Below are 14,942 nucleotides of genomic sequence, written 5' to 3'. Positions count from 1 at the left end.
GAGACAGGGCTTGTAACGACAACAGTGCTGGAGAGTCACCACCTGTAAATGAGAGCAGATTAATACGCAGCTGCAAGTTTGCAGAAGACCTTACATGCAGCGGGTTCTTGGCTTAGTGATCCCGACATACAACATTTCAAGGTAATATGAATGGTCAACAATTAACTAGTTTTCGCTGTTGTTAGAACAGACACGCTCTGTTACGCAGTACTCAGTTTTTCATTTGACTACTAGTTTATATTTATAGCCTCAAAGGTTTTTCGCACAAATAATTACTGTACTACTGCATTAGGACACTATATGGTGCATTCTGACGTCAGGTTACATTGCCACCATAGGAACGAAACTCCGTTGGAAACCGAGGACCTCCTAAATATGAATATGAGGATATACAATTACCTCTCTTTCCAGCCACTGGTAGAGCTGGTAACGTAGTTTTCCTCCGTCCAGTTCATACCCTGTTGAAAGTGTCCTCAGCTCATTGGTCAAAATCTTCAAGCAGGCAGTGAACTTGAGCTGCGCGGCCAAAACATCATCAGAAGGGTCGATGAAGTCACTGCTGTCCTCACTGTCCTCGCTCATCACTGCCTCCATCGTAGGCAACATGCTGTCCTGCGTGCCGGGGAACACGTTTCTGTTGTGTACGGTTGTACCACTTTTACTTTCCTCGTCCTCATCATCATCATCTCTGTCGCTGTCCCACTTCAGCTCCAGTGGCTCATCTGGGTGAGTGAGCGATGGCTGGCTCCAGTCAAAACTCAACACTGAATCCGACCGGCTGTTTGATAAACTGCCACCGCCTGACTCGTAGCCGTTCAGCGCAGGCTCAGACCAGTCCTGGTCGGACGTTGGCCCGTTCTTACTCCCAGCGCTCAACTCGGGGGACTCCTGGTTCAGTTTGGAACTTTTGCGCACTTTGGGCATCTTGGAGAGGACTTCCAGCGCCAGCATTGGGCAGCCCGCTTGCAGGTGAGCATACGTGGCGGTGAAAAAGAGTCTTCTCTCTTCCAGGCTAATGGAGTCGGCCCTGCGACCCTCGGCGGTCAGGCCAACTTTCGCCTTGTCAGATGAGCCGAAATGGCGACGGAGGAGGAGCGGGTGGGTACACAGGAAGGTGTAAAAGTTGAAAACCGCAGCATTACTTGAGGACCCGGAACCTGTCATGCACACATGACACATGAACTTGCCACTTTTCTGTCAGTCAAAAACTCACAGTCATTAAGGCATCGGGGTCATACACAGTTCACACTCTTCACAAAAGCAGAAAAAGACAAATTATCCTGTAATGACCCACAAGGATGTCACATTATGAAAGAAGTCTTTGAGCTTTTGTCACACCACCGACATTAAAAGGCACTTTGATAATTTATAAAGGGTTTAGCAGAAGGATCCCGACCTGGGACCGAGATGGTTCAGAAGTCTGTCTGGTTCATGTTAAGTTCAAATCATCCGTCTATTTAGGATATCCTTCAAAATTGACTTGACTCAAATGTTTTCAATTTCTCCTAGAGTCATTATGCCACAGTTGGGAAACATTAGAAATGATTTGTCAAGTCATCCTAGTTTTTCGTTTTCTTTTTGAAGTCGCAAGGAAATCATGCAATGCTTCCTCTACCATAGATCAGAGAACTTATCCGCATATGACAAATATTACCACTGATATGAGATCGCATCAATTTAATTTTCTTGTTATCTCACTTGATGATGTCCAAATTAGTCAAGTCAGTACTCAATTAGAGCTACTGATCAAACGCACTTGTAAAGCCAATAAACCGAGGAGCACCTACGTAGCCAACATACCGGCATCACTGGACCCTGAATTTGCTTTAGTGGCACCGGCAGTCTGATCCAGCAGAGTGTCCAAAGCTTTGCTGTAGTCCTCCAGAACCCAGTGGGCCATACTCCGCAAGAATGGATCCGGGTGCATCGGTATCTGAAACGTGCACAGTGACCCTTTATTCAAGAAGCAAAGATGGCAGACGTTGCTATATGGTTGCCACGGGTAAAGACTTTTTGTTTGCATCTCTGCAGTGCACTTGTCAAAAGTGCATTGGAGGATCAAAACAACACCTGGTTGCACTCATCAAATGATTCTTTATCTTCCAGTGAAAAACAAGAGTCCTTCAAGCGTGTGACATTGAGCACTGCACCTGTTTATCATGTCCCAGCACATGTCTCTGGAGGATCTTTTTGTAGGTGGATGCAGTCTCAAACTCTGACTCGTATAATCTGGATATCACAAGACCCAGCTGAAGGTCCTGCAGTTTCTCTAGGCACACCTGAGAGGACATAAAAGCAAAAGCTCACACTTTTTTTTTTTTTTTGTACATACAAAACTGGGAGAGAGTTTCTGTTCCAAATTCAAAAAGTGAAATAAAAATGCAATGCTCGTTCAAAGAGTGATGTGAAATGCTGTTTTTGTACTTGTCCTTACTACGGAGGTGTGAGGTGCATTTCAATGAGACTACCTCTCAGCCAAAGAGACTAAACAAAATCAATGATAGCTCTCTGCCTGGATGAAGCTCATTTAAATAAAGTGCTAAGAGAAGTCCTAGTTACTCATGCAGATTAAATGATATGACTCATTGCTTCAGGGATTTTGCATGCAGAAGTAACCTTCATGAATAAAGGTTAACCAAAGAGATCTGTCTTTAGAGTGTTAAAATGCGACGTGCAGTAACAAATACACAAACCACTTTCTCAATAATCCCACACAGCCATCCTATCATGTCAAGTCAAAAAGGCATTAGTGTGCCATTTACAAAACAAGAGCTTCAAATCTGACAGCCCAAAATTCTTGATTGCATCCTGCTTTGTAAAGTTGCTGAGATATGTAGATATATTTGCTACTAAGGTTTAGATTGTGGCTGAAGGCACTTGAAGTCATATTATTCACAGCTGCACTTCTTTTCAGGTTTATGATCCACTTGCCTCTACTGCATCCTTTAGGGAGCCAGCTAAAAGGAAGAAGGCTGCTGAATGATGAAACCGCTGTTTCCCCAACAGAGAAAAGGCATTTTTCAGAGCTGCTTTCCTCCATCGGTCTTCAGTGAAGTTGTTGCGGAAAAATTCAGTCATCTTGGCATTCTTCTGAGATCTAGAGATCAGATTCAGAACAGAAAGTTCTGTGTCATTGGTCTTAAATCACCGATAACCTTAGTTAACTCATTGGAGATTTGAAACACATGGGTTCCATATACAAAAGTTCAACCTGTACAGCCCCCAGACCACTGCCTTCTTCTTCATTGCCAGGTAAAATATGGCAACATCCAGAGGATCATTACTTCGCTGAAAAGTGGCCTTAGCAACCTGACAAAAGAGACAAACAACACAAGCTCACATCGTTTTACTGTTGACAGTTATGTCCACATGAGTTGTACCTTTGTGTGTGATTTCAGCGTATTGTTGGGCATTATGTATGTGGTTCTAGCTACCTCAGTAGGCAACCATTCATTCGCGCAATGTTGGCTTGACAGGTTTACACAAACTGTGGTGCGATTGATCTGGTTGTGGGGTCTGTTTATAACCGCAATAATCCGAACCTAAACTAAAACTGCTGAAAGAGGAGGGTCTTGGTTTACTTGCACGTGATATTTTTTTTATTTTTTTATTATAACAGCAAGAACAGCTAAAGCAGAATAACTCGGGTTTAATCTTCTAAAATACCAAATACAGAGTTCAAAATTGCGTAATCCATCACTCTAATGGATTGCGTGTGGTGTTGGCAACAGGTGTAAAAGTAATGGAGACCGCCATATTTAGGTTTCACGCATTAGGTAGCTCTGATGGTAATAAGTAACTATGGAAAATGTGTTAGAACATCACAAGTTTGAAATGAAAATCGAAAAGATGGAGTTGACGGTGTTAGTGGAAGACAAAGAAATGGTTGCGGAAATCTATTGCTCCTATATTTTTGCAGAAGCCAGCAAAAGCCATTATGTAACTCGCCCGTGTGTGTGTGTGTATGTGAAAATTGGATGCATGTAACAATTCTGCATAACATTGCGTTAAAAACTTGAGACAGCAGATCCCCCAAAACCGCTTCGGGGGAGGCCAACAACAACAACAACAACTGTCACAGCGCACTAAAATCAAATGACTCAGACAAGGAAATGCCGTTGAAGTGAGTTTTGTCGGTGATATGGCATGACTCCTTAAAAACACTGTTGTGTTTGTAAATGCTTGTAGCTGTTGCCTTTGCTTGAGTGAAGCACATTGAGCTGCCTTGTGTATGAAATGTGTTATACAAATAAAACTGCCTCGTCTTGCCATGCCTTCTTCTTGTGAGTGGCTCCAAGTCAACCCCAAAATTACTTTTCTGAATAGAAATGTTTTTAGAATTCGTGGCATGCATTTTAAAAAAGTTTACATGGGCAAAAAAGTTACTATTATTATTTATCGAACACCTTTAGTAAATCAGGACTTCAACTGCGGTCCCTGGTTCTCACCTTCTCAATACATCTGCGAAGCTTGTTGGTGCTTCTAAGCCACCAGCCCACACCCATAGAGCGTAGCTCAGGCCAGGTGGGCTCTCCCTGGTGGAGGGCAGGCAGCATGTGAAGCAACTCCTCTTCAGCTTCGGAGTGGAAAGCCCAGGCATAGTGACATGTCGACAGGCCTGCACAGGAGGAGAGAATAACCCAAGGAATTGCTGAGTTGCAAGAATCTTATAATAGTACAGATGATCCACATACATATTGTACATATTTTTAATTCCACAGCTATAGAGCCCGGTACCCTGTTCAAGGGTAACTTTACTGTGGCAGTTAAGGGTGAGAAATGAAGTGTCTGCTCCCCATCTCTAGTAACTTGAATTTTTAGCTATCATTCACTTCCATCTCTCAACAGTAACTGGAACAAGAAGAAGAAAAAAAATATAGCTAGGTCCAGTTAGTTAACCCATTAAGCCCGGGAGCGCAAAACCGCGTTTCTACCACTAGAGCCGGGAGCGCTGTTGCGTCTTTCTACCTTTCAAACTGGGAGAGCGGATACGTCACTGTCCTTTTTTAATCCAATGTCCGATGTCGTGGAATTTTTTCGAGCTGTAGCTAGGCTAATGGCGGACGCCGTCGGTCGCCGGGAGCTCTGATTAAAGTCAGTAACGGCAGTGATATATAGACGACGTGCACGACCAGTGGAACCAGTCGAATGTGATATGATATGGTTTGTAGACAATGACGATATTGACGTCTTTGTAACAGAATAGAGGATGGTAATTACCACTCGATATTTTTTTAATTAAAATAGTGCTTCTCTTGCACTGACATGTTATTTTGACATCTTTGATTGAAACAGTAAACGATAATAAATTCTGCCTGTGTGAAAGCCACATGTCTAAGCTCTTTAATTCTTTTGGAAGTATGTTTCTGTCTGCTACAGGGGCTGAGATATTAATCATTTTGTAAGTGTTGAATTTCTGGGAGAACTTCAGGTTTTCAAGGGTAATTCCAAAGGCGACCGACGGTTTTGGGCAGCTGTTGAGAAAGGCGCTTTAGGCCTTAATGGGTTAAGAGGTAAATGAAGATAATTGAGTGCCTTTGAATCAGGGGGACTAATTACAAAATGTGTGGGTGGGTAGCTTGTCTCAATGGTAACATAAAAATTAATTGAAGGACACTGGGCCACTTTACCTTGCCGGAGCAGCTGTGCTCGGTGGGCTGGCGGTAGAGAGGTAGAGAGGAAGGTGTGTAGTCTGACAGCAAGCAAAAACTTAAGGCCGCAGTCATCCAGTGTCTCACCGCCTGCATAGAAAATAATCAATAACACATTTCAAAATATTGCCACAGGATGTTGCGGAATGGATTACTCATCTAAGGCAAGCCTATCGATTGGATCCATCTTGTGCTCTCACTCCACTGCAGTACCTTTGCTCTGGTCCTGGCTGTCTTTCAGGTCTGTGCTGGTGGTTGCAATTGTGTCGGCTAGTGCCATGAGAGACATCTGCTCCATGCGAGTTAGGCCTGGTAAACTGGAGTGCAAGAGATGACTGGACAGAACTTGGGCATGCTCTGGACCAAAGTAAGTAGGGCTGTACTGGGACAAGTCGATTACCTACAGGCAGGACATAAGGCAAGTGTCAATCAAAAGTTGACATGATCGTTTTGTTTCCTTTATCAGAAGCCAACCTTGTTCCCAGCTTCTTCTTGCTCATCCTGATTCAGAGGATCCAAGTCCGCGATGCTGGGTGTGTGAAATAACTCATCGTAAGCATCTGTGTGACTGGATCCATGCCCGCTATCACCACTCACACTGCCCACTTTTTCTATGGGAAAGCAAAATGGAAACTCAATTACGCGAGACATTCACCTCTTGCCAAAATCCCCTACGGGCGAGCTGAGAAAACAGATCAATTGCATTACAGTATCAGCAGCGCAGAAACTTGAACATGATATGTTCAACTATAGCGTAGCCCCAAACGACCTCGGGGAAGCTAAAAGTACCTCAAAATGCTGCATTTTTCAGAAAATGTGGTTTGCCAAAAGAAAGTAGCTGCATATTCTTTTAAAATTGATTTCGGTGAACATGAATAAATCCGATTCCCCACACTGAATACAGACCAGGCTTTGGGGCCGTGTCCTCATCAGCTGCAAGAAGGGCATAAAGAGGAAGAGGAGGAATAGAGCTGATCTCAGTGTAATCTGGCATGGAATTCTCATCTTTGCCAAACATCTTCCTTTCCCTGGCAGTGCTCCCTCCTGCACTGATAGTTCGAGAGCGTATGCGTTTATCCGGGTTGGTGGTGTTTTCTTTCAGAGCCACAATTTCCCCAGCGATGCATTTGACCAGGTGGGAGAGGATGGCTTTGGCACGGTGAACCTAAGGTGATAATCAAAACTATTAGTTTCCTTTCAGTCAAAACTAAAACATGAAAAACCTGTGCTGCCCTATGCAAGCAATTCGAAACCACTGTGCCGTGGCACATTAGTGAGAGACCACCAGGTGGGCCGCAGGGAGAAATGATCCAGTTTCACTTAATTGGTCTAATCATTTTTTTTTTTGTTAACTACAAAATAATGTATCACTGTTCATCAATCTATGTCAGTGACATATAGTTACAGGCAGAATAATTAAATTAATTTCCAATTAACCTGTGTATCCATTATTTAAATATACTGTATATGCATAAACTTTGGGACATTTTTGTTTGTTGATGTTATCAAGAGATTTTCTAATATAACTGTGAGCCTTGGCTCAATTAAGGGTGCTAAACAATGCACTATATGACCTATGAAAGCCATTTAACACTCAACATCCACATGAAAACCTAGAAATACATGGCTGTAGCTTAGACAAAGACAATGTATAAAACCAGACATAGGCAAATGATAGTTTCATTGAACCTTGCCAGAAAAACTAAATCTTTGCCAAACTAGAGGAAGGAGATTTTAATGCGAAAACACAAAGTAATAATACAACCAATGTGTTGACATGATACAATAAACCGGTACTCACTTTTCCTAGATCCATGAGTTCCAGCAATTGTACTGGGTGGTACTGCGGCAATGTGGGAAAGAGCTGGTGAGCTGCTTCAAATAGTCCAGAATCTTCCATCTCCAAGGGAAGGTCGTAGGCCGTTCTCTTTCCGCTGAGCTTCTGAGCCAGGCTCATCATTGACCTTGTGAGGGCTTTTTTAGGAGGTGCCAGTAAGGAAGTGGGAGGCCCAAGACTGAGCCCATCCTCTTGGCTTTGTCTAACGGCTGAGACTATGGAGGACACACTGCTGCAGATGTCTGTGTCCTGGGCAATTGCAGCATTGGGTTTGGGCGGTGCTGGGGGTTGCCACTGGGAGTAGACATGCATCTCACAGTCCATACCTACTACCAAAATGCCATCACGTACCCAGGAGAGGGAGACCGGGATGGGCGGTGAGCCTTCAACAGAAGAGACGAGGTCAACAGATCGAAGCAGAACAAAGCGCGACGTGCTTTGATCTCGGCTGCTATCGGATGTCAGGCAAAGTTCAGGAGGCTTTCCAGACAGACGTCCAAACATATAAATCTTTGTCCCAATGCCGACGGTCAGAACATGTGACCCATCCTCTTGGGAGACCCAGTCTAAGTGAACCAAACTCTTATGAGTAGAACCGAGGCAGTGGTCATTAGGCAAAGACAAGTCTATGTTGCCACATGGGGATGTGGCGTTGCTAGCATCTGTTTTATCCAAGACTATAGTCTGCTCTAAAATCCATTGTGAACCACCTGTGGATTCACACTGGAAGATGCTGATGTAGACTAGCTGTTCTCTGGCGCTTGCTAGGGAAGGGCCTGGAGACGCATTTGGGTTGTGCTGCACAGTCACAGTTGGAGTGACGTGGAGGCTGATGTTGCTGTGGTACAAATAAGGTGATGAAGCCAGGGCAGGAGGGAAAGTCAGAAGCGTCTGAGAGTTCAGCTGAGGTGTCAAACTCAGCGTGTCTGGCGTTTTCTGCCTGTAGGCAACTGCCATTCGTCCAGTGTGACAGCAGCTGACCTGAACGGGATGACCTGGCACGCTCACGGCACTGCAATTGGGAAGCCTCTCTTCCACCAGTAGAGGCCACTCCTCCCACTGATACACCAGCTTGCCATTACTGGAAGTCTCGGATGCCGTAACGTTACACCTCCAGAAGCGCACCTTTCCATCAGAACAGGAAGTCGCGAGGAGGTATGGCACACGGCCAGCTGGCAGGGAACACGATGCACTAAGATGACCTGATGGAAGAGTCAAGAGTTAAGTTTAAGCAGTAAGTCAAACTACAGTAAAAACTACAGCAACAAACCCCCACACTCAAAATGGTCAGAATTGCCTATATTAAACTCTAAAAATAACACAAAGTAACATCCCCAAAAAGGTTTATATTCATTTCAAAATTATTTTACAACATCCCCCTTAAAAATAAAGTTTGCAAATTATTTGATAGCTCCTCTCCAACATAGGAAGTTTGTCTCCCAGTCAAAATGTAAAAAAATCACAACGTACTTCCTCGGACCAATTACTGTACTACTTTCCTATTTATATAGTACTTTGGTGCCATCTTGTGGCATTTTGGGGCATTTCAGAAAGTGCATAAAAGCCCTCAAGAATTTTCAGCAAATAGCAGGTTAAAAAAATGCTACTATCTGAATCTGTGGATAGTGACCTGCTCTACTGTGTGAGTGCACAATGAATTTGTCACTGTTTACAGTATGCATCTGCTCACCTGCTGAGGGTGTAACACTAATGGCCTCCACCCCGACTGGCAGAGGCAATTCTTGGCTGTATAGTCGCTGGGTGGTGAGGCCGAGGCGACATGCGCTCTGCAGATTGGACGTGCAGGGCTTACTCTTCTGAATTATCGGCGAACTGAAGGTATCAAAGTGAAATTGAGAACGGCTGGTTGAAGCAGCTGTGGGGGCGTCTCGTGGGGAGAAAGTCTCATCTGTGGGTGCGAAAACAGCAAAAGTCAAACTAACTTTTTGATCAAATATTTCTCAGACATACAGCAGACTAGCTTTAATCTACTGAAGGGCGCTTGCCAAAACACAGGGTGTGCCGAAAATGCAACATCATTTGACTTATGAATAGGGATGTTCCGATCAGGTTTTATGACACCGATACCGATCAGGCATGAGTGAGATCGGCCGATACCGATCACATCGAATATCTGTATATTTTTCCATTTATTTATGGCACACACAGCCAAACAGCGTCCTGTTCACTCGGCGGCTTTTTTTTTTCTTTTTCTTTTTTTTTTTTTAAAACAATTTTCACAGTGGCTCTGTTTGGTTGTGTGTGACACACCACACACACAGCATTGTACGGGGGACCTTTGAGCTCTGTCTCGGTTTGGTTGTGTGTGACGTAGTATGCCTGATGCTGATTGGCTGACGCGAGGCGGAATGGCAAAAAAAGTTGACTTGTTTTATACGCGACGAATGGGTCGAATGGACAGATTTTCGGTGTTTCACTGCACGTCCCACACTGCAAACGCATCATCTGAACTGCCCCGCACGCAACCGCCCGCGCGAGCTACATTGACTCCAATTGAAACGCGCCACCAGAAACGCTCCCACCGCAGTTTGTGTGAACGTAGCAGCCGCGCCTCCACAGCGAGCAGAGGGGGAGGGACACAACACGGCTGTAGGCTGCAAAGCATGAGCTGTGGGTGATCGGATGTTTTAATCGGCAATAAAAGGCTTTGATCGAATGTTCCGATCACGTAATTTTTCACGAAAATCGACCGATCATGATCGGTGCCCGATCGATCGGAGCAACCCTACTTATGAATGTCAGACCAACTACATATCCTGGGCAAAATATCTACCTTATGTTCAAATAGATATTGATGTTATAACGGATTTCACAAAAGTTCACAAAAGTCCAATATTCGCACTGCCTGACATGACACACATTTTCCTTTATGACTTCCTCTTTGAATTTGTTGTGCCATGTCGAAACCTGCTTTCCTATTCCTTTGTGCATTTTTATTGAATTTCAACAGAAGTGCGATGCTGCACACTCTTGTTTAACTGTGTTCAAGCATATTCTAACACATAAAATACACTTTCATCGCCCGTGAATGACAATCTTCACAATAAAAAAAATAAGGAAAAGTCATAAAAAATGTAACATTAAATTCAGTTCTTACCCATAGAAAAGGTGGAAAGTAAATATTATACATTGTAATTATACATATTTTTTTTTTCAATATTGTCCGTATTTGTTGACTGAAGTACAGGGTCCCCTTTGATCACAAGTTAAAAGTACGGTTTTCTTGTCAAACAAATAGTAAAAGCATAAGCACTTTTTTTTTTTACACAGATACAATATTTACTTGATGTCCTAGAAGAGTCTGGATAAAAAGTACACACCCATGGTGACAGGTTTAGCCGCGAGATGAAGATGCCACATCTGGAGGAGGGACTGGCCACTTGGGGTTAATTCAACAACCACAAGAAAAAAACTTGCAGCGAAGGTGGGCTTGTTATGGGCTGCGGGAAGCACAGAGAATATTAATACACTGTATCAAGAGATAAAGACCTGCTAATAAAAAACAACCCTGCTGTGATATATTAAATTTTATCTGTATACCAGAAGAACGAGATGAATCTGTCATTTCCTGCCCGCTGTCTGGTCTCTCACTGCCGAGTATTAGATCCTCTTCAAATACATGCAGGAGCTGTGTCTCTTTTCCCTGCTGTAGAGGACAAAAGCAGCCATTAAAATACAGACACTTGATGTCAGGCTTCATGTGCGGTGCAGCAGAAACACACTGACACACAATGTGTTAATGTTACATACATAAAAATAAATACAAAGACGCTTCAGGGGACCCAGGAATTTTTTTTGTTTTTCTTCATGGTTGACCTTTCACAGAGAGTCCAAGTTACTACTGATTGTTTCATGCCACAAAACAAACCGGTGAATCAAAATGTCTGTTTGCACAAAGACATGAAATATTTGTCATCAACTTAATGTGCTTCTTTTTTTCCTTTTCCAGGAGTAAAACTCTTCTTATACTCTATTAATAATACTCTTACCCAACATGCAAAAATGTGCACTTACAAAGTCAGTAACGGCGTCCAGCTCAATGATACACCCTGGTTTTGCTGTCGACTGCTGACTGACGATGTTGAACACCTCGCCAACATATTTCTGAAGTAAATTGGACAAAAATGAAGCAACAAGAATTCCCAATAGCAACAGTAATATCTCAGTGTTTCTGTGGTGAAGTCCAATGGGAGACATAGATTAGATTTGTGTACTTTAAATTGCATTAGGGGCATTGACGACACCCTGTGGAGTATGCACTGGGTTGATGGAAAACTTACTGATATCTCAGGATTGGAGAGCTCGCTGAGGAGTTTCTTGGCTTCAATAACGGCCTGATAAAGCCTGAGTGAGTGGCCGTCACTTGCGACAAAGCAGGCGCTGGGAGAGTTACAATAAGCACCTGGCAGCAGAGAGAGTATTATATTTCTTTCTTTAAAATGTCATCTTTTACAGCTGAAATTAACATCTTCAAATGGAAGGTACAAAGTGTATCATTTAGATCGTCTGCAGGGCATAGCAAGGCCCAAAGTAAGATGGATTTGTTTTTCTGTATATCTGACTGTATTTCAACTATGACTGCGGCTGGGGGGTAAAATATCGGCCTTTAAGTCCTGTTACCGAAATAATTTTTTGTATGTTATTTGTTTATTTCAAAACACATTTTTTGGTAAATCATTGTAATGTGCTTTCTGTCAATGTCGTATTAGCATACATGCCCTAAGGCCATATTTTATGCATTTGCTAAATCTATAGTTAAAAACTTCATCCAGTTACGTACTTTCAATTTCAGGATTAAAAAAAACAACAAAAATAACATTAACATGAGGACATGGCATCGACTGGATGGAATTGTTCAAGCCTCAATGGCAAGTAAAGCCATTTAGGTACCGTGTAGTGTAAAAGAACTGAAGCTAACCCTGAGCAAAGTAATGAAATAAAAACATCCATACCTAAACAGCTGCTGGGGATGAGTGTGGGCAACCAGGCTACGTTAGCAAAAGCTGAGGCGTGAAGAGAATTGATCCGCGCTAACTCAGACACTCCGCCTGACAGGGACAGCGGCCCCACGGGGTCGACGCGCCACAAAATCAGTTCACTGTAGATTGCATTTGGATCCTGCGAAACGCCGCCAAGGGACAGGCGGCTGGGTCGTGAGCCATGAGAACCGGAGAAGACCTCTGGTGGGGCGAGGATGTTGTCCACTTCAGGGGACCTCAATGCATTGTGGTGTGATGTGGTGAGGAGCAGAGGCAGTAGGGAGTGGCAGGCCAGATCGTTAAGGTGGAAGCGGTGGCCGCAATACCTTGACTTGTGAGACACACTGAGCACCGTGGAGAAAGCAGAGTCCTCCGCAAAACTCACACCCCACTGGTTGAGGGAGCCGTCATCATGCTTGGATATCATAAGCACGTTTGGGGTGAAAATGCTCAACCTAAGACTGCTGCACGGTGCCACTTTCACTTGACGGCCATAACTAATAAGCGCAGATTTGGTTTGGGGCAATGCGTTCCCAGGTGGTCGTTGTCTGCCGTGTTGGATGGCCAAATCCACGTTTTTGTTGCAAGCATACATGACCACGCTGTGACTGAGGGAGATGGCATCCCCTGCAGGAAATGCCACAGGGATACGGGACACAAACGACACCTGGGAGAAAGACAAGAGCAAAATATTACCAAGTAGAACGCGTGACTTAGCTAGCATTGAGAGAAGCTTTGTCATATTTATGATAATAAATGTGACAAAGCTGAACAAAAGTCCTGCTGACATTACTTCTGAATTCTTCAATGAAAAATGTAATCAAAAGAAGTGAATAGTAATGTTATTAAGACGGAAAAGACATAGTTTTCTCTATTTAACTCTGTGTACAGCTAAATAAAAATGACTATGAACCAAAATAATATCTAATAATATAGGCTGCCATTCTCAATGTCATCTTTTGTGAGTGGCGGCTATCAATTCAATGTATTCACATTTGACATCTAATTGAAAGTGCATCAAGGGGCCCGTATTTGATGCATCACATATAATTAGGAATGCAATCATCTAAATGTGTGGATTAAAAGCTATAAGAAGAAAAGCTGTGCCATCTTAGATGTCAGATCATTTAACACCTTGACTGAGTGGAGGTTTTTTTTTTCCATAATAGCTACACAATCAATTAAAAGGTGCTCCAATGTGTCAGTTTGCAATGCGAGCGTGAAGCCAACTCAAATGCTAATTTGGCCTGCCAAGTACCTGAACTTGTCTAAACATTCTGGGATGATATTCGTCGAGCCAATCCACATTCCAGACCAACAGGGAGCCATCCATGGGATGGATGCTGAACAGCATGTCCGCCCCTTTGTTCCACTCATCCAAAAGCACATCAACTTGGTGCCCCATTGCTGCCACGGGGAGCTCCACCATGTCAGGTCCTCGGGGGTCGCTTGGTCTGCAAGTCACTTCATCTTCAGAGTTATCCTCGTTATTGGCATCTGGAGAATGGATGAAGACCATATGCGACACAAAAGAAAAAGCAGACCAAAAATGGCCAGCTTTCAAATGTATGCTGCTTTAAATGGACCTTAGTGATATAGTTCTGTACCTTCCTGAGAGCAATCGTTCTGTTGCTCCAGGCTGCCGCGAAACTGCTGCAGGAAGACTTCCATAGCTAACGTGAAGTGGAGCTCTTTGTTGTTGAGCCAGTGGACAGTGAAAAGACCTCCGGGCTCCTCATCATCCCCGGCACTCAGGGACGATATGGAGGGAAGCAGTGGAATGTCTGCATTTGAGGAAAACGGTAATGCCGTTTATACTGAGAAAAAGACTTGTGACGTGGATGCGATGAGTCCAACCTGTAGCAGGGTTGATGCTGGCCGCTATGTGAAAGTGACAGAGTGCATTGGCGTGGGGAAGGTTGTTGCTGCTCTTCTTGTGGTTGTAGTGTCGGCTTTGGTTGTGGGACAGGCAGCCAGTGAGCGAGGGCTGTGGCACATCCCGGTAAAAAGGAGGCTGAAAAAGAAAAAAATATATATTTGAATGAGCCCTAATATTTAAGAAGCAGTAAAAAAAAAAAAACATTAACTTGTGAATAAGTCATTCATAGCGGGTGCGGTACAAAACGAGTTCATCTTGCTTATGTCAAGACTCACACGTTTAGCCTTCTTTGGAGATAATGTGTTTGAGTGAATTGATTATTAGTTGAACCTAAAAAACATTCAATAATCCTAGTAGACAAATCATATACTGTAATGGCAGTAAATTAAAGTTCTCAAACTTTTGCTGGACTTTGTAAGAAATCTAACACCATTTACTCCACTGGAGAAGGAGTTACGTTCCGCGGGCTCAAATTTTAATGAATAATTTCACAGATGTATGCTCGAAGAAACTGCTCAAAACAAAAGTAGAGGACTGTGCACACCTATAGAGAATTTCCTGTTTTCTCATGTGCA

At 43.5% G+C, this 14,942-nt stretch overlaps 1 protein-coding gene across 4 annotated transcripts in view; it reads right to left on the bottom strand.

Annotated features, from left to right (window-relative positions):
• dmxl1 (Dmx like 1) overlaps positions 1-14,942 on the bottom strand; it is a 48,386-nt gene that overhangs the window by 21,720 nt on the left and 11,724 nt on the right. For all 4 annotated transcript variants that reach the window (XM_086030452.1, XM_086030454.1, XM_086030453.1 and 1 more), the window contains exons 10-30: positions 14,346-14,502; positions 14,096-14,272; positions 13,747-13,985; positions 12,462-13,155; positions 11,790-11,911; positions 11,524-11,613; positions 11,050-11,155; positions 10,830-10,949; positions 9,179-9,397; positions 7,453-8,690; positions 6,558-6,816; positions 6,126-6,262; positions 5,865-6,051; positions 5,631-5,741; positions 4,449-4,618; positions 3,212-3,309; positions 2,932-3,097; positions 2,151-2,279; positions 1,801-1,933; positions 400-1,157; positions 1-42 (exon numbers count right to left, since the gene is read on the bottom strand). The exon at positions 1-42 is cut by the window's left edge and continues 57 nt beyond it. In XM_086030452.1, the coding sequence (XP_085886578.1) occupies positions 1-42; positions 400-1,157; positions 1,801-1,933; positions 2,151-2,279; positions 2,932-3,097; positions 3,212-3,309; positions 4,449-4,618; positions 5,631-5,741; positions 5,865-6,051; positions 6,126-6,262; positions 6,558-6,816; positions 7,453-8,690; positions 9,179-9,397; positions 10,830-10,949; positions 11,050-11,155; positions 11,524-11,613; positions 11,790-11,911; positions 12,462-13,155; positions 13,747-13,985; positions 14,096-14,272; positions 14,346-14,502 (5,352 nt within the window). The remainder of the gene's footprint in view (positions 43-399; positions 1,158-1,800; positions 1,934-2,150; positions 2,280-2,931; positions 3,098-3,211; positions 3,310-4,448; positions 4,619-5,630; positions 5,742-5,864; positions 6,052-6,125; positions 6,263-6,557; positions 6,817-7,452; positions 8,691-9,178; positions 9,398-10,829; positions 10,950-11,049; positions 11,156-11,523; positions 11,614-11,789; positions 11,912-12,461; positions 13,156-13,746; positions 13,986-14,095; positions 14,273-14,345; positions 14,503-14,942) is intronic.

The sequence above is a fragment of the Filicampus tigris genome, chromosome 5, assembly GCF_054856515.1.
Source record: "Filicampus tigris isolate MCC_2025a chromosome 5, RoL_Ftig_1.0, whole genome shotgun sequence".
NCBI classification, from domain to species: domain Eukaryota; kingdom Metazoa; phylum Chordata; class Actinopteri; order Syngnathiformes; family Syngnathidae; genus Filicampus; species Filicampus tigris.
The sequence above is the reverse complement of the archived record's forward strand: the minus strand, read 5'-3'. Positions and strand labels throughout refer to the sequence as shown.